The sequence below is a fragment of the Canis lupus genome, chromosome 2 (assembly GCF_048164855.1).
Source record: "Canis lupus baileyi chromosome 2, mCanLup2.hap1, whole genome shotgun sequence".
NCBI lineage: Eukaryota > Metazoa > Chordata > Mammalia > Carnivora > Canidae > Canis > Canis lupus.
In genome coordinates, this window is record NC_132839.1 from 58,825,048 (window position 1) to 58,852,028 (window position 26,981).

The following is a 26,981-nucleotide window of genomic DNA, read 5'->3' on the forward strand; positions in this document are numbered from 1 at the left end:
GTAACCTACTCTTCTACAGCTATCTTGACTTTGAAGTCATCAATAAAATAACCAAGGTCTTCATAACCCACCCTCCCTTACACCTGACTTTACCCAGACACCTACATATACTCAGAGTATGCCTGTACTTTCATAAGATAACAGTTCTATAGCACAGCAAATAAGGCTGTGGAATGCATTTGGACTGGTTATTTTCAATGGGTAAGGACACCATTGATAATGATGATGTGGAAGGAGGAACTTTCTGATATGAATGCAGTAATATGTGCACAATGTGAGAGCATAAAAACGTATCCCAGTGCATTATGCTATCTGAATCTATCTCAATGATGAATACTGCTGGGTTTTGACAGAATTACTTACCAGGTGGGCTTATTCTACCATTACTACTATTCTGTCTTTGAAGATGTTCTTTATAGCATACTGAACACATGCCATTTGTACGAGGGTTTCCATAAAATCCGCAGCCAGTGGAACAAAGCATAGGCACTTGGCTGTGATTAGTTTCTTGAGCCATGTTCCTCTGTTGCACACCTGAAATTTACACAGAATTAGTAAAGAACTCAGACACACAGCAGTCATGCATTATCCAAATTTGCTTTATATAATTTTTAAAAACCCACATACACTTCTGCTCTATCTAAAATCACTCATTCTATATACACCTGTCTTAAAACCTAGGGCTAAGATAGAGAGAAAAACTAAAGACCAAAAGATACAAACTGAGCTTGTATTTCCCACCTTCTCTACACAAGGTTTGTACTGGCTTAGAAAATGTAAACAACTCTAGGGAGGTCTGTTCTGAAGACTCCCTACCACCAGAGCCCTAAGGAAAATTCCTTGAGGCTAGTTCAGTTTGGACTTCTAATAATAATACATTATACGTTTTATTATATGTTATACTATTAATTTCTAAGTACTGACACTTATGCTCAAAGTTCATGTTTTACTTGTATAATATTTTTCTGTTTAAAAAGCATTTTACAGTATACCAATACTGGTGAAGATAGGAAGAAATGGGCAGAATGCAAGGGAAATGAGAAACTGGCTCAATCCTTCTGGCAAAAAATTTAGCAATTCACCTTAAGAGCCTTACAAAACTGCCCTCAGAACCAGTCACTCTCCCACAGGTCTCCAACGGAATAACTAGAGTACAATCAGAAAAAAAGACCAAAATACCTAACAGATGTGCTCCACAGCACTATTTATAATGTTGGTAAATTTAAAATAAATGCCCAACATGAGGAGAATGGATTTGTTTCAAGTTATAGATTATTAAAACATTTTAGAAGACTTTTTTGGTAGAAGAGAGTGCTGGTAACAAAAGACACAACATGAAATGTATATATGATGTGTTGTCAATTAGGACAAAAAGAGAATCTACAACCATCGCGAAGGACAGGAAAGAATGTGTCTGAGGACAGCAAAGCTAGTAATGCTGAATTATCCTTTTTCTGAACTTTTGAAATCCTTTTAAATGAAGGTACAATGTGCCTGATTGGGAATGAAATATTTACTGAAGTGCTTAAGATGAAAGAACTGCTGTGACACAGGACCTGTCTGGTCATCAATCACAACAGATGGAAGAACCCCATGTGCTGTTTCTCCCATAGAGCGAGTGATCCTTTGGCATAAATAACATGACAGAAGGTAATATCAGACTATTTAAAACAACAACAACAAACAAACCCCAAATCCTCCCAAATGCAATGAAGGTTACTCCAAAATGGGTGTATGTGTATTTAAAGACAAGTCTAAAAAAAAATAATAATAATAAAAAAAAATAAAGACAAGTCTATAAAAGATCCTGAGGGGTAAGAATCACCAGAGGAAGACAAAGGTTTTGCCACTAAAGTTGCCCTGAATCAAATCAACAATGAAGGAAAGCATTCAATGTTTATCTTGGACAGATTTTTTCTTTACCTGAATTATTTGAAAAGACTGTTGGGTGAGGGGTATACTTAACACAAATTTCAGAACCAAGGGCTGTAATACATTTGACAGGATTACAAAACAAAGCAGCAAATTTTGCATTTGCCTTTACAAAGAACCGCCCTAAAACCAATGAGAATATTTAAACCTTTAGCCTGGGAATAATTTGGGATTTGGACAAACCTCTTTCTTACTCCATCATGGCAAATTGCTTCAGAATTCAATCTTGGCTACTCTGCTCCCTATATGGACTACTTTGGTAGTTCTATATAAATATACATGTAAATGAAAAAAACAAACAAAACACCAAAAACAAAGATGGGATAGAAAAACGAATAAACACTCTGTGGGGATTTGTGGCCTCTGTTCTGGGGGTAAAATGTCTGAGTGCTGTTGGGTTATCAGGGTAACTGCATGTAGCTTACAACTTGTTGGAGTCAATCCAGGCAGACTGGCTCAAAGGTCTTGCTCTCAATCAGTGGTTCTCAAAGTGTGCTTCCGTGAACCCCTAGGGAGGTCAGAACTGTTTCCATTACCAGCTGTCTGTCCTTTTCCACTGTGCTGCCATGTGCACTCGTGGTGCACAAGCAATGATGGATCGATGACAGGAACCCTATTAAGGAGCCAAATCAGGAAAGTGCCCCAATACTAGCTATATCCCCCCTCGCCACATTTTCACAGCAACAGACTAACTTTATTAAATCTTGAGCCTGAACATACGTCTTGTAAATATTTTGGGTGACAAACTGGAAAGTGTACAGACTGTTCCTGCTGCATACAGAAGTGTGAAGACAGAGGGAAGGAGAGATACTGGCCCAAATGCTCAAGCTGCCCAAGGCACCTTTTTCATGGAAGACGTTTTTTATTTCAAGAACTGGTTCTGTTTATTTAAACCTGAGTATACAGCTGACATTTTCTCATAAATGAACAAAGTGAGCCTGTCACTTCAAGAAAAATAACAGTATTCATTGCCAAGGACCACATTTAAAAAAAAAAGAAAAAAAAAAAGCTTGACAAGTATCTCTCATTTTTAGAGTTTCTGATAAGATCAGTAGTGATATTAATGACATGTGAGTAGTTGGTATGGTATTAACATCTGGAGGATCCGGGTAAGTCAGAGAAGCAGTATTTTCCAGTGATCATGTATGATGGCACAAAATGATTCATGAACAAAAGATCCATTCAAATTGGAAGACCAAGGAATTTTAAAGTAAGGGGACAGAAAATTTTTACATATAGTTTGAGATGCTAGACTGCAATTAACCCTTTAAAGAAACTACAAATTGCCTAATTTTGGTATAATATCAAAGAAAGGCAACCTCTGTTATCTGAAAAGGTTATTAAAAACATCCTTTCTTTTTCAATGACGTATCTGTATGATATCAGTTTTTATTTATAACACTGTAACAGATAAAATGCAGAGCCAACTATGAGAATCTTACTATTTGCACAAATGCCTAACAATGGCACTTTTCTCACTAAACTTTTTCGGTGGTGATGGTGGGGATGAGGGAAGGGATGGTTACTTCTGACAAAAAAAAAAAAAATTTTTTTTCTTTAAAGATTTTACTTATTTATCCATGAGAGAGAGAGACAGAGAGAGAGAGAGAGAGAGGCAGAGATACAGGCAGAGAGACAAGCAGGCTCCATGCAGGGAGCCCGATGTGGGACTGGATCCCAGGACTCCAGGATCACGTCCTGGGCTGAAGGCAGACGCTTAACCACCAAACCGCCCAGGCATCCTTGACAAAATATTTTTTAATATTATTATTTTGTAATTTTTTTCAGCCTTATTTTGTAAGAAGAGAAGTATCGTTAAATATGACACACATAAACCAAAGTTCTTCAGGGTACTCAGTAATTTTAAGAGAATATGAAAGTCTTGAAATGAAAACCTTTGAGAATCCACTGCTGTAAACTATGCATACCCAGTGTAGACAGTATCAACTTAAGGGCACAAAACCCAACTCTTTGGGGGAAGGAAGCACATAAGAAACCTTACTCTGTATGTATATATGGAATACATAAATAGAGATATAGTATATCTGTGGATTAAAATTTTATGGAGGTGGGAAGCTAAGTTGGAAAAAACTTTAAAAAGGCTTTTTGTCAGAGAGGAAAAAAAAAGATTGAAAAACATTGTTCTAAACCACAATTATCCTGTGTTGCCTATTAATGACATTATAATGGTATTTATAAGGTGAGAATTAAAAGACTTTCTCTCCAGGGGATCCCTGGGTGGCTCAATGATTTAGCGCCTGCCTTTGGCCCAGGGTGCAATCCTGGGGTTTCCGGATCGAGTCCCGCATCGGGCTCCGGGCATGGAGCCTGCATCTCCCTCTGCCTGTGTCTCTCTGCCTCTCTCTATCATGAATAAATAAATAAAATCTTTAAAAAGACTTTCTCCAGTGGCACAGATAAACCTTTCAGCATCTGGCCGGCAATCATAAGCACCCAGAGAAGAGAAATATTCTATTTCTTTGAAAACTTAATAGTCACAGATTAGAATACGACCACCAAGCTTTCATTCATATTACCTGCTTCTGAATAAATTTTAAAAACATGTAGCACTAGTGATTTCCCCAAGCCAAACTGCCCTGCACAGCAGCAATTTAACAATGATTTTCATAAGTTGAGCTTTCTTATTTATTTTTTTTTTGGTGAGCTTTCTTATTAAAAAAAAAACTATCATCTTGGCAGGTAAAAAGCACAAAGGATTTTGTAGGCTATTTAAAAAGAAAAAAAGACATTTATTCATCTTTAGGCCACAAAATATACCTTTCCATGAAGACTCACAAAGAGAACCACCACCATAAAAGGGTAGTTTAGTTTATCCCAATGTGCAGTGGCAAAGATGGCACAGTTGTGGAGAAACTGGAAATCTTGCCTTCCTCTGTTCCACCTTCTTGGCAGGGAAGGACTCTGCGGGCCACCAGACTGGCACTCAGGAGGGAGGGAGGCAGGGAAGGACTCTGCAGGCCATCAGACTGGCACTCAGGAGGGAAGAGCGTAAGGGAATGAGAATGCAGAACAATCCCTTAGCTACCATTTTGAGGGATTATAAAGCAGCAAAGTCAAGGAGGTAAAGAACGGGATTATCAGACATAAACAGAAAAGTTCACTAGCATGGTATAATTTAAAAACAAATGTCTATGCATTGCAGAAAATTCAGAAAATGTGGTTTCTGACTCTTACTATTTGTAATCAAAACCACAGCCAAGTCTGCTCTCTTCCCTGAAATGGTACTGAGCAGGTACTAGAACTGACTGTGGGCCAAGAACCATGTCTTCTGTTTTATTTAGCTCTAGAACCCTGTGCTGTTTTAAAAATTAGGAACTGATATTCAAAGAGATTTAAGAACTTGCCCAAGGCCACATATCTAGGAAGCAGCTGTCTTTGGTCAGTGTCTTTTCCTTTATCTCCTAAAACACAAGAGAATGACTTTCAAAGTCCAACCTGCTCCTGCTAAACCTGTGATTTTGTGAGCAATCCACGAATTCTTATGCTTTTCATTGAAAGATAATTTAAATTTTCACTCATTTATTCGACCTTAAGATATTATGAGCTTTAATAAGGTTAACCAAGCTCTGAAGAAAATTTGTTTTTCAAATCTTTTTACCTAAGAAATTCTTGTTGGCATTAAAAAACTCAAGATCAAATATTTTAAGACTGCAAAGAAAATTCATTACCAATTATTAAAATTCTTTTTTTTAAATTTTTTTATTTTTTTTCAATTATTAAAATTCTGATAAAAGAACAGCAATGAGTGGATGTAACACAGACCTCATTATTAACTGCAAATACATGTCAATTGAACTTCCTTTCCTGTTTTGTGCCTTAGAGTTTGAGTCACCAGATTCCGATCATTTTGAAATGTTCCATGCTCCTTTCTTTTCCGTTCCAAATTCTGATGCTCATCACTTCACCGCTGAGTTAACAGATTTTTCTGTTTTACTCCCCCTCCTCCCAACCCATTTATTGACATTCTCCTAAAACACCCAGTTCCCATCACATTACTTCTGTTTTAGTTACTGTAGAGCTGCTCCAGGAAGGAGCACTAGACCTAGCACGTATGTCGTAGATCATTTACTCCAACCAACCCAGTTTCCCTAGAAAGGAGGCTGCATGAGAAGAGGATGGGTGTGGGGTCAGGCTGGCATCGGTTTGATGCTCTGCTCCACCGTGTTTGTCACCTGTCATAGCCTGGACATGTTACCAAACTTCTCCAAGTGTCAACTCCCCAGGAGGTCGCATCCAGCATGTCTCACCAGACTACAGATAATGTTGACAGGAAGACAGGAAGCACAGACAGTGCCTGGCTCTTCCTCTGCGTCTCCTGGAAGCACAGTCAGCCCCCATCTGCTGGACACAAGCTCCAGCTCTATCACACTGCTCCTCTCTTGGTGGATAAGGTCTGCTTCTGTACTCTGCCTACAACAATCTTGATCTCAGGAATCAGTTCAAACATTTTTCTTTTGGGTCCACTTTTGCCCACCACAATCCTCCTCTGCTCTTTCTCCCCAAAGCAGCACTCATCCCTCTGTGGCACTTCGGCTGGCCATCACTCAGGTGCTTTCAGCAGACAATTTCCCAACTAAACTCCTAAGTGTCTTCTTCAAACCCCCTTCATGTCTAGAATGAATTCCACAGAATATTTTCTTGAATAAAGACATTTCATTATTGTTAGAAGTATTCACGTCAGGCAAAAATGGTTGTTTTTCCAAGGAAAAGGGGAGAAAACATGAATCAAATGCTTTCACACCTAGTTGTCATAATTTATATAATGAAGCTGTCCTTCAGCAAGAACGACCATCAGTCCCCAGCCAGCTGTAAAACACACAGATATTTCTTTTCATTGTTTTTCTCCCTCCTCCGGAAAAAAACAGGTTGGAAATATAATTTGTAAAGGTGCATTCTTCCAGTTTCCCCCTACCCTCCTGCTTTTTTAATCACTGGATATCACTGGGAACTAATTATCTTTGCAATTACATCAAATGGAGATCCCAGAAGAGAATCCTGGCATAGCTGGGATGACTATTTCCTGAGGCATACAGTAATTCCCCATAGCATTATGAGCATGTGGATCTACCAGCTATCACATGGGCCGTATACCTATGTTCTGGGGGTCAAGAACCTTTGCAGAGATGACCAAAAAAACTGGGAAAGTTCATAAAGCAAATAGATCAGAAAGTATGACTTGATATAAACTACCTGGGATGAAAGCTACTCACTCTGATAAAAGTATAAAAGTATAGGGACTCTGGATTGGGGTTCCTACTGCACGGAGGATGCTCTGTAGTCGTGTCTGTGTACAGCAGTTCCCCACGCCCTAGGTCAGGCTGTCTTTCCTGCTGTTGCTTGGGCTGAAAAACACAAAGGTGCCGTCTGGCTCATGTGAGGGTAGCATCACTGGAGGAACTCTATATTCATTCTTTCCCAGCAAATAATTAACTCTTTGTTTCCAACAAAGTAGCTTATAAGGCATTCATTGTTTACATTCTGCCCAACAATGTTTAAATCAAGGGTTGTCAAACTTTTCTGTACGTGACCAGACAGTAAATATTTTAGGCTTCATAAGCCATACTGTTGCTTTTACAACCGTTCAACTCTGCTGTGTCCTGCAAAAGCAGCTAAGGACAGTTCTAAACCAACGAGCATGGCTGTATTTCAAAAATACTATGTTTATGGCCACAAAATTTGAATTTCAACAGCATTTTCACACCACAAAATGTTACTCTTCTAATTTTTTCCCTAACCACTTAAAAACATAAAAGCCATTCTTAGCTGAACAAAAATAGGTGACAAGCCCAAAGTTTGTAAACTCTCCATTTTCTATTAAATGAGCAGGTGACTTTATTTAAGATTGTATTCATTTATTTGAGGTTCCTGATGCAGGGGTTGATCCCAGGACCCTGAGATCATGACCTGAGCCAAAGGCAGGTGCTTTACCAATTGGGCACCCAGGTGCCCCAAGCAGGTGACTTTAGTGTAAGCATCGCCACAGATGAGGCAGGGAGGCCAGGCAGACATGGGACTCCAGCAGAGGCACTCAACTGTGGGATTCTCTAATCCAAACGGAACATAAACGTTAAGTATCATTTGCTCTTGCTAAAGTCTCATCTCTTAATTTAGTATATGTTTACCACCCAGGAAGGGAAAGAACAAGAAAAGGCAATCTCTCATCCACACCTGTATCCTCAGGTTTATACAGAAGTGCAGTGACAATGTGAAAAGTGGCAGAAATATTCTTGGTACAAACCCACCTCTGCATTGCATGCCATCTTCTCCTTAACAAGGCTAAAGTATCTCAATAATTACAAAATCACCCAGTAGCTGCACCTGGAAGATACCTGTACTCCTGAAATAGATAGTTCTGGTCTGCCTAGCATGTTCTTTCCTTCAGGTAACAGAACCTCTTTCCTGTGGCAAAAGCATTCCATTTGTATGCAGTAGGCCTAGCCACCGCTCCCTGGGCCCGGACCATCTCACAGGTGGGCAGTGTCTCAAGCTGAGCCAGTCAGTCCTCCCTGGATTTTACTGGTGCTGCTGGGGAAGAGGCCAACGACAGACACCTGGGTGTAGCTGAGGCCCTCTTTGCCACAACTGACAGTCTCCACATGACAATTAAAAATAGGGTAAGCAAAGCCAAAATGGGAAGAGAGGTAGAGAGGGAGGAGAGCGCCAAGATCCAACAGGGTCTGAACTCCAGCATCCACCTTGCTGAGGGCATCTCTAACTCTCTGATTTCCCAGTTATGGGAGACAAATCCTGCTTCTGCTTTAGTTCCATTTGGGCTGCTTTCACTTGCAATTAATTCAAGTCCCTAGGGAAGTACAAAATGTTGCCCTACAAAACTCTTCCAACTTAAGGGAATAATCAATGATATAAAAATGAAGGTAGTATTCCATTAGTCCAAGGGAGAGGAGAGGGAAAGGGGGAGAGAAGGAAGAGGAGGGAGAGGGGGGAGAGGGGGAGAGGGGGAGAGGGGGAGGGAGAAAGAAAAGAAAAGAAAAGAAAGGAAAAAAAGAAAAGAAAGAAGGAAAGAAAAGGAAAGAAAAAAGAAAGAAAGAAAGAAAGAAAAGAAAGAAAAAGAAAAAGAAAAGAAAGAGAAATCAATACAATTCCCACTACTTATCGTTCTTTTCACCCAGAAAAACATACTGGAGGGGCGAGGGCTGGGGGATGACAGGAAGGAGGGCATGTGATGGAATGAGCACTGGCTGTTGTACACAACTGATGAATCATTGAACTCTACGTCTGAAACTCATGATACAGTATATGTTAATTGAATTTAAAGAAAATTAAAAAAAACGTAAAGAAAAAAACGTAAGCGTAAAGCTTAAATGCTTGCGAACTGAACACTGAAACTGGCGCCCCCATAAGAACTGAACATCACCAGTAAGCTCCAAAAGCTTCCTCACACCTCTCCCAGGTATACCCTTTCTCTGAAGTCACTGTGGGGTTCAAAAACCCCTAGAGTAGCTTCTGCTCTTCCATTTTTATAAATGGAAATATACAGTGTATACACAGTGTCTGGCTGCTCTTACACTGTTTCTGAGATTCAATGTTGCTAACGTGTCTAACTGTAGTGCATTCATTCTTACTGCTATCTAGAGTATTTGTACAAATAAACCGTGATTCATTCTAATGTTGACAGGGGCTGGGGACATTTCAGTTTAGGAGTATGACAAATACTGTGGTTTTGAACATGACCGTGTCTTTTGATTAACACACACATTTCTCCTGAGAGTGTGTGTGTATAAATATATAGGAGTGGAAATGCTGGTCACAGGACACACACATATCCCCTGCCTTTCCAAGGTTTGTGTCCTGTTGCTCCAATTTAAGAAAGATCTACATTTAGTACCTATTTTGAGAAATTCGAAGATTATTTTAGCTTTTATGAGAAGAGGCACCAAGCAGAAACAGCGTTCACTACAAGTTTACAGACAGTGCGCTCCCCCCAGCCACGCTCAGCACCTCAGCATCCAGCTACCACAGCTTGTAACTGCATCTGTGAGCATCTGGGCTTCATCTTGGTTTATGGTGTATGCGTGTTAGCAATGTGTCCTGACATATTTTTGGGTCTGGGAACACTCAAAGAATCTTCCATATAAATTAATGATAAAGGCTTCTTCACTGTAGCCTATTCATCTTCCAGGTTTCACAGGCATGCTCTACTGCATGTATGTTCATCCTTGGCAGGTGCTACCAGTTTCCCAAAGCAGTCATACAATTCTACTGGTAACGAAAGAATATCTCCTGGTAACAAAAGAGCATTCCAGTTACTCCCCATTTTACCAGTATGTGGCACAGTGTGCTGCACAGGGCTGAGTAGTGGCCCCAGACTTGTCTATGTCCTATCCCCTGGAACCTGTGAACATTACCTTCTAAGAGGGGGAGCTTGCCCTGGATTTCCTTGGTGGGCCTGAACTGCAAGAGGCGGAAGGAGTTCTGAGACACATAGAGAAGGGGGTGCAGAGACAGAGGTAGAGCCTGGAGTGATGTGGCCAGGAGCCAGGGGACGCCTGCAGCCAGAATCTGGAAACAAGGAAAGCATTCTCTCCAGAAGCTTCTCCGCAGGGAGCATGGCACTGCCAACACCTGATCTTGAACCATGGGACTTCAGAACTGTGGGAGAAGAAACCTTTGCCTCCGGTTTGAGGTAAACTGTCACAGCAGACCTGAGAACCAATGCATGTGTCTTTCCATTTTAAGTGTTCTCATGGGTGTAGTAATGTCTCAGCTGTCTCAGGCTTCCTACTATTGCGAAGACTAAGGCAGCCGAACACACCTCCATGTGCTGACTGGCCAGCTGGGGGTCCTCTAGTGTGAAGTGCCTGTTTAAGGTTTTCGTGCATCCTGAACCTGTTGGATTGATAGATTAACAATACTGATAAACTTTTCTTGTATGTTGATACCCAGTGATTTACTAAGTCTGTGCTTTACTCCACGGTCATAAACATGTCCTCTCCTCCATTTTAGAACCTCACCTCTCACATTGCAGTCTGCAATCCATCCAGGGTTGGGTTTTTTGTTTTTTGTTTTTTAAATAAGGTATGGGTAGAGATTCAGATTCATGTGTTTCTGCACATGGCTACCTAATTACTCTAAAGCCATTATTAAAGAGACTGCCCTTCCCAGTGGCACTACAGCCTCATCTCTGTCCACGCACTGGGCACCATGTACATACAAAGCCTCTCACAGAGACTCACTCTAGCAGTCCACTTGACTGTCTATCCTGTTCTGAACTACTATAGATTTTGGATATCTGGTATTAGTTCAGGTTCAAACATCTACTATCAGTTTTATTCTTCCTCAAGATTGTGCTGCTTCTTTATGGCTCTTTGCATTTCTATACAAATTTTAGAGTTGGTTTGTCAATTTCTATTAAAAAAAACAAAAAAGACCCAATAGGATTATGTTCAATCTCCAGATGTACAAACACAGCATAAGCCTCAATTTACTTAGGTCTCCTTTAAATGTCCAACGTGTTACAGTGTTCATGAAGAGGACTTGTATTACCTTGTTAGACGTTCCTAGGTATGGGATTTGTTAACATTGACTCTAAGTGGTATATTCTAAAAACCTCATTTTCTACTTGTTTGCCAGCCAGTTCCCAAGTGGCCCCAGGGATCCTCAGGCCACTGGTATTCAGGCCCCCCTTAGCCCTCTCCCACACTGTATCAGTGTTGATCCAGAATACCATGTAAGCAATGCTGTACCCCTTCTGACCTAGCCATGAAAGATGCTGTGGCTACTGCCTTGCTCTCTCTCTCCCTCTTGATCATCCATTGGGAAGGCCTCTGGCCAAGAGTTATGTGAGTGAACTCAGGAGCCCATCCTTCAGCCCTGTTCAGTTTCCAGAGGACTGCAACCTCACGGGACACCCTGAGCCAGAACCACGCAGCTCAACTCCCTCCATATTCCTGACAGAAATTATGTGAGATCATCAATTGTTTAAGTTTTGAGGTACTCTGTTATACAGCAATTGATAACATTAGTTGCTAGTACAGAAGTCCCCTTGCTTCTGTTCTTGTCCTCCTATAGTCTATTTTCAATACCAGCCGTGATCATGTTAAGATCCAGAGCACATCACACCACTAGCTTGCTCAAAATCCTCCAAAGGCTTTCCAGTTACCAAGAGTAAAAGTCAAATTCCTTACCATGACAGAGGCTCCTCATCATTGGCTCCCCAACTCCCTGACAATACATACCTCCAGGCAAGCCAGGTCTGCCTTCGTCTTGAGGACTTTGTACTTCTACCGTCCACCCCCCAGACATCCTCATAAGCAGGTTCCCTCACCTCCCTCAGGCCTTTAATCGCATGTCACCCTTTCGGGGAGAATGTCCCGTTACCACTCTATTTAAAATTACCCCCAGCATCATTAGCCTTTCCAGCTTTATTATTCTTCAATGTCCTTAATTTCAATCTTAATTTACTATTAAGTCACATTTATTTTGTCTGTCTTTCCCCTACTAAAATGGTATCTCAGTAACAGCAGGGAATTCGTCCATTTTGTTCAGTGCTGCTTAAAATAATGCTTGGCACATGGTAGGCATTCAGTATTTGCAGAATGCATGCACAAACGAAGTAGCCCTGCCACTTTGCCAGCACACAACCTGGAATGCTCAAATATTTACTGCAAGGCAAGAAACTGGAATAGACTCTTCTTTAAAAAAACTGAACTTGCTGTTTGACAAGAGATCCAGGTCTGCCAGCAGGGTACACTACTTTGGTTAGGTAGTGTATGCACTGAACAAAGATGGTTAGCTTCATGCTCCAATGCTCCAAGCCCATGGATGTCTTTTCCAATTCAGCCCGCTGAGGGAGGGCTTCACTAGGAGGTTCGAACACTATATGTAGTAATTTTATCATTAAACCTAAGATGCAATTTTAGGTTCTCAAACTGACCTACGTTCCACATTGTATACCTTAAAGAATCAAGACACAGTTACTATCTGCACAAGGCAACTGAATCTCCTTCTCTGCAAAAAGTGAGGGGGACGGGGAGGGACCCTCTCCTATTTCCCACTGGGTTCCACATTTATGGGTTTTCATTCACTCTTTTTCTCAAAAAGATTAACACAAAATACGATTTTTATATATGCAAGATCCACATGCAAAATCACTTTTTAAAACTCTCTCCTCTTTGACCTTGAAGCTTGTAATTCAATCATGCAGACTGTGCCTCATTCTCTGCCCCATCACTGTTTCAGGACACTCTTCCCTTAAGGCAAATCTCCAATGCAGCTTCCAGTAGTTGTGAATGAATCTCTCTGATTTCTTCTAATATAGCCAACCTTCACATTAAAATCTCTTCCATTCCCCTGAAACTGTGCAACACTTTTTAGATGAATAACTGGCTTTACTATTTCATGTTCTGTCTCACTGACCTACTGACACATTGGCATCCCAGAGCAGAGTCTTCCTCCTGCCTGTTTTCCAGCCACATGTCCCATTAGAGTCACCCCAGGACAGAGCTTGGGCACACAGCCCCTACTCTGCATCTCATCTCTGGGAAAGCCTAGCACTGATACCAGGAAAACAGACAGCAACTTCTAGGAATCAACAGTGTTCTTTAATACAAACTGAAATATGAATGATTAGTGGATAATATGGTCTGTAAGGACTAAGAGTAGACTAGACTAGAAGAGAAAAAAATGTATTAAATACACAAACCAATTACTTGGTTTGTTCAGGGTTTTACCCCAGCGGTGCACCCTAGGGATTGATCAACTTTTTCTAAAAGACCCAAGGCTCTGTGTACTCTGTGACAGGCCATTGGGGCTACTTCACTTTGATAATGAGAAGCCACCACATTATAAAAATGGATGGGCATAGCTGTGTTCTAATACAACTTTTATTTACACAAAGAGGTGGCCAAAAGGTTTTGTTTGGCTAGCAGGCCACAGTGTGCCAATCCCAGTTCTAGACCAAATGCCAGGCACAGAGGAAATTCTCAAATAAATTCTGGATGAACAAATGAATGGTTTCCAAAATGTTTTAGGTGGAATGCTATCAGGAAAGATAGTAAAATTATACAAGAGTGAATCAGTTTCACTTTCTTTTGTCACAGCCCTTTCTACAAGGGTGTCCTGCTTGATAAGCTTATTGTGGTGCCTACTGATCTATCAGGAACTGTAGAACAGTAGGCATGATACAGTTCTGCTCGAGGATCAATAGATGCATAAGGACAGGAATATTAACGTGTGATTTTCATGTATCTGTAGATATCACATCCAACTCCGAAATTACAATAAGCCCTATCAGCCACAAAAACACAAAATGAGGGGCAGCCCAGGTGGCTTAGCGGTTTAGCGCCACCTTTGGCCCAGGGTGTGATCCTGGAGACCCAGGATCGAGTCCCACTTCAGGCTCCCTGCATGGAGCCTGCTTCTCCCTCTGCCTGTGTCTCTGCCTCTCTCTCTGTGTCTCTCATGAATAAATAAATAAAAATCTTAAAAAAAAAAAAAAAAAAACCTCCACAAAATGCTAATAAGCAATACCAAAAACACAGTTTTTGGTACTCTACTTTCATAGAGGTATTTAAAAAAATAGTTGCCCAAAGTAATTGCAAGACATTCCAGAAGCTGATTACTCTTTTTCAGTTAAAATGTAATACCTTGGAGAGAGGGATAACAAATACATTGTGAGAAGAACAACTATGAACCATCACAAACAATCGTATATACATAGGACAACCTGATATGTAGTATGGCAGAGTAGAAAGAACAAAGAATGGACTTAATCTTCAAGTTGGTTCTGACTCTGCCACCTTCAATGTAGATAAATGGTCAGCCTCTGGTTCCTCAGATTATCACTAAATTTTAACATGTCTTTTTTAATTTATAGGACTTTAGGAAATCAATTGAGACCATGATTGTGGAACACTTTATGACCCATAAACAGTAATATAAATCTTCAATTTTGGTGGCTTTTAAGTCAACCCCCTGCAGGCCACTCTGTGAGGGAAAGCTGCACAGTGCCAGGTACTTGGTAGAAGCTACAGTCATAAAGCCAAGAATCCTCACCTGCCCACAGCAAACCTGAGAGGCACCCTCATCACAGACTGCCCACTAGCAAACCTCTGAGCACATCCTCCCTGACTACTGAAGCCATACGGCCTTCTGGACTAAAAGTGAGAAGGAATGGTTTCTAAATCCTCCTCTCTGAAGTTCATGAAAGGACACACTGGTCATTTTGGGTAACTGCCAGTGAAAAACTCACTAGAGGCCCAGAACAGAAGAAGGTGGGAGTGGCTCTGCATGTAAACCTGCAGGCCACAGGGAACCCAATCCCCTAGAGTAGGAAGGAGGGTTTCTCCAGAACTGTTCACTAATTCCTCACCACCACCACTGTTGATGCACCTCCTGCTGTTCTGAAAAGGAGTTCAGGTGACTTTAAAAGTGCATGCTGTATGACATTAGAAGCAAGCAAAAATGGTTGATGCAGTGAAAAATGGAAGGAGAAGCAAGGAGAGGTCAGGTATGTTGTCAATAAACACATGCCCATAAGGGTGTATTTGTGAAATAGAAGCCATCCATTTGACTCTATTCACCCTAGCAGTTAAGGCAAAGAAGAATATGATCAGCAAAGAGGTAAAATATCCGAAAGAAAAGAAAAATCAATTATCTAGAAGTTCAATTAACTTGACTCAGATGACTTAAGATCATTTCCTCTACAGTTCGTAAGTAGAGCATAACGTGAAAGGGTCAACAGATCTGTCAAATAAAGTACACGTTTCTGGGGGTTGTTTACTTTGTTTACTGATACCACCTTTTAATATAAACAATAATATCATGGCCCAACTTCAGTTAATGGGCAGTGTGCCAGAAGCCAGAGTCACAAAATCTGCAAGCATCTGAGGGTGTGCATGGACTTAGCATATATGCTTAGCATTCCAGTGGTCCTTCATCAGGTTTGTGTCTCACTGTGTGTGCTTCGTTCTACTCAACTACCATGGAGGCAGAGGGCAGGGAGTGGGAGGACAAAGAGGAGATGGCACACGGAAACCTCTCTCCTCTAGTATTTTTACAGATCAGGTTTCTAGAAAAGACTGCATTTAAACAAAGAGGTTTTAATGGCTAGAATACAGAAAATCCACCCTAAGTTTCTGGTTAAGAGCACACAGTGCCCGATGGCAAGCCAACCTGGGCTAGGGTTGGGAGGCTACCACCAACAACTCCAGAGCATCATCAGATCACCAGCCTGGTTAGGTGGCCACTCCACCTCTGGCTTAAGATACTCTGAGTAGGTATCCATAGGTCATCATTCCATCTTATATTCTCCAAACTTTTCCTCTAAATTAAAAAATCAAATCAGAAAGCCACACACTTAGATATGTATTCGTAGGCTCTCACTGAACTTGTCAGCCCTTATCACTACGTACGAGGCCCTGTGCTATGTCCTTACATGAAGTACGTCCTTCGGTTCCCACCGTATCCCCATGAGGGAAGCTCCAGAAGCATACCCCCACCACCCACTTTTCAGTTACAGAAATTAAAATTGACACGCCCGATCACTGTCTCCCTGTGAACATCCCCCTTTAATAGATTCTGCACTACTTGCAACTCTTGCTGTTCTGATGGTACCATGGGTAATACTCCAGTTAAGCTAACTAGACCTGGGTGATCACATGACTCAATGAACCAACCTAAAGTCAGATGTGGGGATGGGGAAGAGATAGAATATCAGATACATTAAAAGATACCAAGGCCGCAAACTTCTTGCAATTCTTTTAGGATTTTTCATTCTTTTATCCTTTCTTTAGTTAGAACAGTTATCTGTCCAAATGTGTTCTGCTCCTTGATTATAATCTAGCAAACAGTGAGCTCCTGTAGAACACAGAGCCATGTTTCTACTTCTTGGTATACCCTGAACTCCTGCACTATTTTTAAATACACAGTAAGAGTGATTCTCAGGCTAAAATCCAGACTACTCTGGAGCCTGTAGCAGGATCGTCCAAAAGAGAGAAGATTCCCTTTCAATTAAAACTGCCAACTGATACCTAGCCCTTCCTTAAAGTCTTCAGATTCGTGTACCACCCGTGCCACCACTCTTTCAAAGATGCTTCTGTATCAGAAAGCACTCTGATGAAGCAGCATCCAAACATAAAAAATGGCTTGCTTTAATCCGAGCAGCAGTCAATACAGACAGAATTCAATACCTGGAACACTGCTTGGCCCCCTCAGTGCTCATCCATGCCTTCATTGCAAAAAAGCTGTAATGATTTTTGTATATTGCCTAAAAATCACTTTACCTAAAACCCAGAGAAAATACACCTAACTTTCACCAAGATTTTGAAAGAAATATGGTTTACTTTCCTCTTCCTTTGTAGACTTAAGTCTGATGCAAGAGCCAATCTTTTGTGTTCCAGACAAGTAAAGAGTTGTGTGTCACTGAGAAATGTCACATTTAACAGAACTGCACTACCTAGATCCAAATCCAACTACCTAGAAAATACATGAGCCACACCAGGCTACTGAGAATTTGAAACAGGGCTAGTGTACATAGCTGACAGGGAACAGGAGGGCAGAAGAGTTAAGGATTTCCATCCTACTACTAAGGAAATGCCTCCCATGATACCTACCTCAAAACACCTTAACTTTGTGACTTTCCAAATTCTTAATCCTAAAGCCTTTAAAATCTATTCCTCTGAGGATTTGGAATATACCATTTAGTATTCCTCCTCTTAAAGAAGCAAACCTTTAATAATAACAGTATTTTACAAGTATTGATGACTCACTCAGCCTCACAAGATCCCATATCAGATTGTAATGTCTGCTTTCCAGATTACAGGCACTAAAGCACAGAAAGGCTGAAGTCACTCGTTCAATAAAACATGCTGTGCAAAGGGACATTTGGGACCTGACCTCATACATGGGGCACGCTCCTCATGAGCTTCCTAAATGCCTTCTCATTCACTGATTCTAAAGACTGTCAACTTTGACTTTTCTTCCACTAAGACATTTGTGATGTGAAAGAGAAAGTAAATTCATCTTCATGCAAATACCATTCCCTCCACTCCATGTGACAGTTTGCTCATAGCAACATCTTGTATTTTAATCACCTCATCTATACGTATCATGTATTCCTCTAAGGGGGAAAATCAAGTAAGAGTCTTACTCCTAAATCCATGTAGAAAAAAAAAACCCAACACAAAACAAAGGAAACAAAAAATAAAAGCAAAAACACAACCAGGGAACAGCAGGGGGGACAAAAAAAAAAAAAAAAAAAGCCCCCACCCCCGCTGGCCTCCTGTTGATTCCTAAGGCAGTAACTTTTAATAAGAGAAAAATAATTTTTTCTTCAATAGGTACTTATATTATCAAAGCACCTTTAAAACACAAAGTTGGTAAGTTGAAGACTTCCAAACTGCATTTAGACAATAAGAATTTATTTATTTGGAAGTATATGCTTTGTCTGGTTAAACAGAACTATTTAAAAATTAAGCAATTTAATTGTAATTTAAATTATGAAATTATTCCTAAGAGCAATTTCCTATATTAATACAGAACACTGTATTCCCAAAATACATTTTTATGGTTGTTTGGTAAAAATATTAATATAAAAATGCTATGAAATCAACTGTAAAAGAAGCTGCAATCTTAAGAATTAAAACCTTTTGCTTCACTCTAATAAGATCAGTTAATACAAATTCCCATGCTTAAAATATATCTGAAAAAAGATGCATGATCACTGATACTTAATATTGTTTTTCTCAAAAATATTTTATAAATAAAAATCTACCACCCATTCCACCCTCAGTATCCTACCCACCAGAAAAAAAACAGACTCTAAAAAAAAATGTGTCATCATGCTGACTCAAGTGTATCGTCAAACACTTTAGATTTAAAAAATTTAGCTACTATTCCCAATGACCTAGGGCTACAGGTTAAGTCTACTCACACAGTTGAGGTTGATGGGCAAACAGCTGTCCTGTATCTTGAGACACACATTAGCCTCCTGCCTTCCCTAGCCTCATAAGCAGCTACTTAAAGTTTGAGTTTTATGCAAGAAAACATTGTAAAGCCTTCAGTGTTTTACTGCAGCAGACTTCAGATTCATTCCTGTAACACATTTAACATGAAACAGAGTTGAGACAGTTAAAATTGACTGTGTACATTTTAATTGTCTAAAATTTTTGAAGTGTTTTCACTATTATAGCTACATAAAAAGGCTTGTTGAAATAACAAGTAATAAAAACATTTTATTTGGTATTAGACACCAATGTATAAATATAGCAACATGTAACTTCACCATATAGATTTTTCTTCACCTGGCCCCAGGCTAGGTGAGCAAGAATTACTTTTTATATACCATCTATACCCAAAATAAGCAAAACTAGGTATACTTTTTTGCTTTTCTAAAGTTTAGTTAATTTATTTAGCACAAACAGCCAGCAACTAAAGAAAAAATTTTACAGTCAAAGGGGATGACTTCAGTATCCTTGGGACACTCCTGAGTAGAGAGAATGAGATCCCTGGTCCTGTTTTGATAGAGGTATGAGCTCGGTTTCGGACATCTACAGTATATTTACCCACAGATTCAAATTTCTATAGTAGCACTATTGTTACAGGTTTATCAAGTATTAGAAGGCTTGCCTGGAAAACAGAACTGCATTCAATCAAAGTGTCCTAGAATACCCAGGTTAACTACTTCCCACCTACACGTATAACATGGGCCTCAAATTTTCTACAAAAAATTTTAGGAGATGATTTAGTACTTCACAGAGTAAACTTACTAATTATAATAGCAACATGGTTTAGAAATATGAGAAGTAACATCCCAATACTCAAATTTCACTGAGCATTTTTAAAGTATTACTTAACACTGAAATAAGCTACTGCATATATACTATAAAAGAAAATTGTTTATATTTTACTTATACTGTGCATATAAAGGATTTAAGAAATAATTCAAGCCTCATAAAAGCTATAACTCGATGGAGTAACTTTCACACGAGTTGAAGTATTTGTCTAAGAGTCTCCCCTGTGCTGCAGCAGAACTCAAACTTCTTGAGTGTCGCCCTAGGTTTAAATAAGCCTACAGTAAAACACAATAGCTAACAAATAAATGGTACCATATCTTGGGCTGTAAAACAGAAGCACACTTTCTGAATGATAACAATAACATTTAATGAGTGATTACAGTGTAATAGGCCCCATGCTGAAAATGTTACATGCACACTTAATCCTCATTCCACCATAAAGGGTGGGTACAATTATTACTAACCCCTTACAGATTATGGAGCTGAAGAGTCTGGAGATGCTAGAAACCTGTTTAAGATCACAGAGCCAATAAGTTACAGAGACAGGCCCTGAATCCAGATTTATTTGTCTCCAAAGCCTGGTGCTTCGAGCATCAATCTAGATTAATGTGGTGCAACAGCAGTCCAGTGTCCTAATCAACCGCACCTAGAACAGGTACCTGGATATGGCTCCCCATGAGAAGGGATGGTGCTAATGAATGAATGCCATCAGGTAACCAACAGGATGGCTACAAATTCAGGAAAGCCATCTCTCACAAGAAACGACTGTGAGAAATGGAAGTAACCTAGGGAAGAGACAGAAAGCAATGCGTTTTGAAGGGCTGTTACAGAGGAGGAAAAGAGCAGGCTTATCTCATGTGGTGCAAAAGTACAGAATTTGAAACAATGTGTGGAAGTCTCAGAAGACAAATTCCAGTTCAACATAGGACACTTTCTGATTCTAGGGAATCCAAAAGCTGGAATAGACTCCCTCCTATATTACTGAGTCTGTGCAATTCAGTATTTGAACCTCAACTACCACAGTGAACATTGATTCAGCCAAAATGACCAAAGCACATTGAAAGTCTTTGCAGATGCAGGTTTGACAGGTAATAGTGTATACTGAGTCTCAAAGTTACCTCTCCACACATTGCTTATTACAAAATGAAAAATAACAATCCTTTAAATGGAAGAATCTGGCAGATACCACATTAACTAAAAGATAAAAAATTAATATCACTGATAATGGGACAGATGGGCATGTTGCCTCCTGATGTGATGTACTGAGAAGCACACGTCACTAGTGGAGCATCCCTGCCAACACTACAGCTCCTAAATTTAATCACAAGGACATATCAGACAAACCTAGATTGAGAGAATTCTGTAAATAAATGGTCACTCTTCAAACAATGTCTATGTCCTACAAGACAAGGAAAGGTGAAAGAAGTGCTCCTGACTCAGGGAAAATAAAGCAGCATAGTAACTAAATGCAGCAGGTGATTCTGGGCTGGATCCTGGACTGGAGAAAAATTAATGAAGGAAGGACATGATGGGAAAAAGAAATCCAAAAGTGGACTGTATTAGAGAATTCTATTAGATCAGTGTTAAGTTTCCTTTATTTGATAAGTGAACTGTCTTCGAAAATACAAGAATGGCCTTATCAGAAAATGTGTAAGCATTACATGGTAAACGGACAGGATGCACAAACTTACTGTCACACAGTTCAGAAAAAAATACAAGAGAGAATGAGAGTGAATGTGGCAAAGGATTAACAGTAGGTGAATCTTGCTAAGCGGTATATGGGAATTATTTTTTTTATATGGGAATTATTTATACTATCAATGTAACTTTCTATAATTGTGAAATGATTTCAAAATAAAATCTGAGAAAGATAAATATTTGAAGCTGATGTTCTAAGGATTCTGAATACCGAACAAGTGGACCATTATCCAATCTGATCTCCATATATTCAAACTCCTATCCAACAGCAACCTGAAGTCCTCTTTGATTAACCTATGTGGATGGATGACTTAAAAAGTGCTGAATGACGACACAGGCCATTCCACACCGATGATAAGGTATGACTCCGTGGATCTGAGTCAAGGGCACATGTGGGTCCTCCCAACCTTGTTACCCTGCTGCAACCTCCCCCAAACCACATAGCAGTCAGAGAGGCAGACCTCTCCCACTGGCCAACTGCTCTTTTTCAACTGGGGAATGCGGAAGGGTGCCACCTTGCTAAAAACTCCAGGTAAATTTCTGCTTATGCCAAGCAGCAAAGCAGAACCAAAACAGGAGATGAGTGATCAACAAGATGCAAGGAAAATAGTAAAACAAACATCCCTCCCCAAACAAAACTCAATAATGCCAATAAAAAGCTGATAGAGCACACATTCACTACAGAGCACCCGGAAAAGACAAGCTAACAGAATGTTAATCACTGAGAAGCTGGCCCCCAAATGGGTAATACACAACATTTCAGTGCCATGAAGCCATAAAATAAAGAGGGAGGAAAAAAGAGAGATAACAGTGAGGAATAATACGAAGCAAGCATGAGAAAGGCTACTAACACCCAGCTCATCTTCCTCCCCAGTGCCTTGGCCTATTTTCCCCTCCCTGTTTTCAGTTCAATTTAGTCTTCTCCTGTACTCCAGCTCACCTATGGTTATAAGGGTCTCTGTAAGACTAACAGCTGTAAGAGCACAGCTCTGACTACAGTATAACTATTTGCATGTTATAACCATACTCTTTTCCCCCCCCTCTTCAAGAGGCACAGAACAATAGTCTCTCTATTAGGAAAAATCTCACAAACAATTCACTTGGGAAAGGAGTAGAATGATAGCACTATGCGTACTAACAAAGAAGGCAGGAATCGGAGGGATAGATATCCAGCAATATTAGAAAGTCAAGGCTGAACAAAGATGAACTGGGAAGAAAGGATGATTGTAGTCTTCTATACTCAAGATCCCCTCCAACAGGTATGAGCATCCTGTGGCCCACTGTTTACTGTACTTTAGCTAATTCCAGATCAACTCTGTTACAGAGCTGCGGCCTTCTTTCAGGCAGGCTCTCTAGCAGATTAATCTCTGTAACCCAACAGCAAACTATCTTGTCTAAAGAAGGCACTTTATAGGCCCTTACAGAATGCTTAATTGCAAAACAAGGCAAAGGTACTTTATCCTGACCTGAATCCCTGTGTTTGTTGCCATTTTCTCAGGCAGCGCATTATCAAATCCTTTGCCCATTGGATCTATGCACTAGCTTTCCAAATTTTCCTCCGATCTCAATTCAAACTCCAATCTTTGAATGCTGCAGGTTGATGCCCTTTCTTTACAAGAATCATAATAATCCACCTTGTAAAAGAAAGCTAACTCAAACTTAAAATTTAAGTCAATTTTGGACCGAAAATCCTTAATTTAAGAAATATGGGATGTGAGGGGCACATGGGTGGCACAGTTATTGAGCATCTGAATCTTGGTTTTAGCTTGGGTTGTGATCTTGGGGTCTTGAGATCAAGCCCCACATCAGGCTCCACCCTCAGTGCAAAGTCGGCTTGAGATTCTCCTCCACACGCCCTCCCCCCGCCCCAAATAAATCAATCAATCTTAAGAAAAAAAAAAAAAAAGAAATACGGGTTGTGTATCCATATGGACATTTATATGTATACATACATATCTGGGAGGGCAGGAAGCAAGTTTTCAGGCATTCTTTGCTTCTAAATCTATCTTACCTAACACTGCCAAGATTGTAACAGACACAAGGAGTTAGCTTTAAGCCAGCCGAAAGCAAAGACCAAGGAGAGTAGGATTCAAAATTCCAAGAGAGGGGCACCTGGGTGGCTCAGTCGGTGAAGCATCTGCTTCAGCTCAGGTCACCATCCCCAGGTCCTCTGATTAAGCCCCCCAGTCAGGCTCCCTGCTCAGTAGAGAGTCTGCTTCTCCCTCTCCTTCTGCCCTCCCCTGCCCCCCCACCCTCTGCTTGTGCTCCCTGTCTCTTAAATAAATGTCTTTAAAACAAAACAAAAAACAAAAGTTCAAGAAAGAGTTAAAGAGTTCTCCTAACCCAACCTCTGAACAGTTTCCCTATATAACCTTTACATCAGTGTTTCTCAAACACATGGATTAACAGCAGAAAATCACAAATTTCTAGGTCCTAACCCACACCTACTTAAATCAGTTTCTGGAGACGGATACCAAGGATTAGCATTCTAACAAGCTTCCGAGGAATTCTTAGATTCAAATCTGAGAACCACTACTTTAGATACATACTGGGAAATATTATTTTAGCACAAAACACAGTAAAAACACAGTAAATACATATTTACAGCTGAAATGAAAACAAGTTTCAAATTACCACATTGTAACTTTGGAATAATTTCAGCCAACTAAAATTAGGTGAAAGGATGCATCTCAAAAGTAATGTCAAAAAACAATGGTTTCTCACTACAAACTCTGGAGAACCACTATTTAAAATTTTAGGAAGTGCTTTTTGTTGGCTGGACAAAAGCAAACATGGTCTGTAAGTAACCAAAGTAGCTGGTAGGGAACAAGTGGTTCCCTCCACTCTTCAGTAATGGACATAACTAAAATAAGAATGGTATTAGTAGACATCTGCTGCTCAGAACTTGGGGCAAAAATTTTTAGTAAAACTTGGAGGAGATGAGGGTTCAAGTACACAGGAAGAATTTTTCAAGATGGTATGTCCTGAACTAATACAGTGTTCTACTCCCAGGGTGATTATGGTCCATTTTATATGCTTTCCTCTGAAATGCTGGAAAGGCACTGAAGGCACCAGGATAGAACAGGAAATGAGCACTTCCAATTTCAGGATTACAGAATAAAACAGTTTCTCTCATACTCATGCAGTAACAAGGAGGACAAGAAATAGAACACAAATTCTGTCTTCAATGAAACACAAGACAAGTGTAACCCTGAACCACAATCCATTTACAATCACGCTGAGTGAGAGAAAGCCTGGAAGATGAATGACTAAAGGGAGGAAAAGCCAACAGGCTGAAGGCAAAGGGATGGATACAGCACAAGCCATCTGACCTGGAAAGAAACCTGAAAGTTGTTTGAAAAATGAAAATTTGTATAAAGAAAATTTAGATCTTCCCTCTGCTCACCAATCCCACTCCTACCTACAAAAAAGAGCTCAAAGTGCAAACAGAAAAGTTTATCAGGCAAAACAGTGCATGTAAACAGAAGAACTGAAAAAAACATTACTTTTTGAAAGCCTCCTTGTAGCAAGCACTGAACTAATAAGCACTTTACTTTTTCAAAATTATTTTTAAGTTTAAGGAATTATAGTTTTCAGCATGTCACACATTTAAAGCATGTATATGATATATACTTCTTGAAATCTTAAGAGATACACTTAGCTCATCTTTATATTATTTAAATTACAAAACCAGTCCTCGTTGACCTCACTCCTCAGACTGGCATGTAAGGTGGAAAAGCTGTGGCAGCTGGAGGCAAAGAAACACTAGTTTGGAGAGTCAGAATCCCTGGCTCCACTCTCTCTGCCTCAATTATTTTGGGGGTGAACACCAATTAACACAAGAACATGGTCAATGCTACCCTCGTATACTAACACAAGTCAAGTCCTTCTTCACCGAGGAGCCTATTTTTCAGAGAGAACTGAGACTTTCATAAGCTTTTCCTGGGTTTCATCCTTTTTTTATAGAATAGGTAACACACGTGACATGTACACAAATAAATGTATGACTTCACAGAACAAAGCTACAATACATCTACTGTGCTTAAATTATTCCAAGATGTGGGACACCTGGGTGGCTCAGTGGTTGAGCACCTGCCTTCAGTCCTGGGCATGATCCTGGAGTCCCAGATTCGAGTCTCAACATCAGCCTCCCTGCATGGAGCTTGCTTCTCTCTCTGCCTAGTCTCTGCCTCTCTCTCGGTCTCTCTCATGAATGAATAAACAAAATCTTAAAAAAAAATTATTCCAAGATGTTCACATTTTGTAGAGAATAGCTATAGTTAATGTAGCTTCTTTTCCTGCTTTTTCTAAATTTCTGAAACCAACTACAATGCACTGAAGGTTTCCAGCAAAAAAGATGGAATGTGATTCATATTCCATATTCTGATTAGGCAAACATAAATTATAAAATAGTCAGATCTGTTGGGATTACGATCATTTGGAAACGCTCAGCTGTGGCCCCCACCTTACAGAAACTCAGTCACTATCTCGCTGCCTGTGCTCTCTGTACTATGGGCATTACTAAAAACTTGGTTGTCTAACTGTTGAAGAACCCAGGCCTAACAAAGGACAGCATTATAAAAAATTAAGACAGCATTATTAAAAAAAAAAAATCACATTAAAATTTTTGCCTAAATGAAACTCATTTGGTGAAAATAATTAGATAAGAGGTGCTAAGAACTGTTTCCTTAAAAAAGATATTTAATTATTCCAAGAAAACTATCTAAATCATTATAATAATAAAACATGGCTTAGAGTTCAGTCATACACAGACCAGCAATTAAACATCCAGACTCCTCAGAGATGCCCCTATGCTCTCACCTACCCTTAGTCTCTAGTTTCACACACACCCCCTTACCTCATTCACTATTTCGAAAAAAAGATATATTTAAAAAACAAAACAAAACAACCCCATCACCTCATAGGTTACTATTCCACTGACTAAAAAGACAAGATCAATGAAATCCTACTTTGGAAGTTTTTGCTTTATGACTTTCTCTTCCTCCTACTTGCCAAATGGGATCACACCTAAGGAGACCTTATCTTTTGAAGAAAAACCTAGGATGTGTGATCTAACAACATGATAGAACAGTTTGCTGGAAAACACACGTACCTTTGAGAGGGTTGGAGGACAGGGCAGACATGTTAGTCTACCTCAAATTTCTGTACTGCTTCCAAACGTGATTCTGAATTTTATGGGCCCTAAAAGGTATGGTATTTCTGAAATACTCCATTCGTTTAGAAGGGCAACTAAAAATATTCAAGAACTGGAACACCCAAAGGCAGCATGGCTCCTGGAACCAGATCTCAAAATCTCCACGCCTGGTATCTTTTTTTTTTTTTTAAATATACTTTTTAAAGATTTTATTTAAAAAAAAAATAAAATAAAATAAAAATAAAAAAAAATAAAAAAATAAAGATTTTATTTATTCATGAGCAACACAGAGAGGAGAGAAAGAAGCAGAGACACAGGCAGAGGGAGAAGCAGGCTCCATGCAGGGAGCCTAACATGGGACTCGATCTCCAGGATCACACCCTGGGCTGAAGGCGGCGCTAAACCGCTGCCCCTGCCCAGGA

General features: G+C 40.0%; 1 protein-coding gene across 16 annotated transcripts in view; it reads right to left on the reverse strand.

Moving 5' to 3' along the window:
- The window catches only part of ZFAND6 (zinc finger AN1-type containing 6), a 64,179-nt gene that overhangs the window by 14,738 nt on the left and 22,460 nt on the right, over positions 1-26,981 (reverse strand). For 7 of the 16 annotated variants that reach the window (XM_072801979.1, XM_072802012.1, XM_072801953.1 and 4 more), the window contains one exon: positions 364-534. In XM_072801979.1, the coding sequence (XP_072658080.1) occupies positions 364-517 (154 nt within the window). In that variant the 5' untranslated portion in view covers positions 518-534. Of the gene's footprint in view, positions 1-363; positions 535-2,115; positions 2,198-7,163; positions 7,296-18,844; positions 19,006-26,981 lie in introns of all 16 variants that reach the window. The other 9 variants (XM_072801944.1, XM_072802002.1, XM_072801943.1 and 6 more) reach the window with 4 other exon arrangements.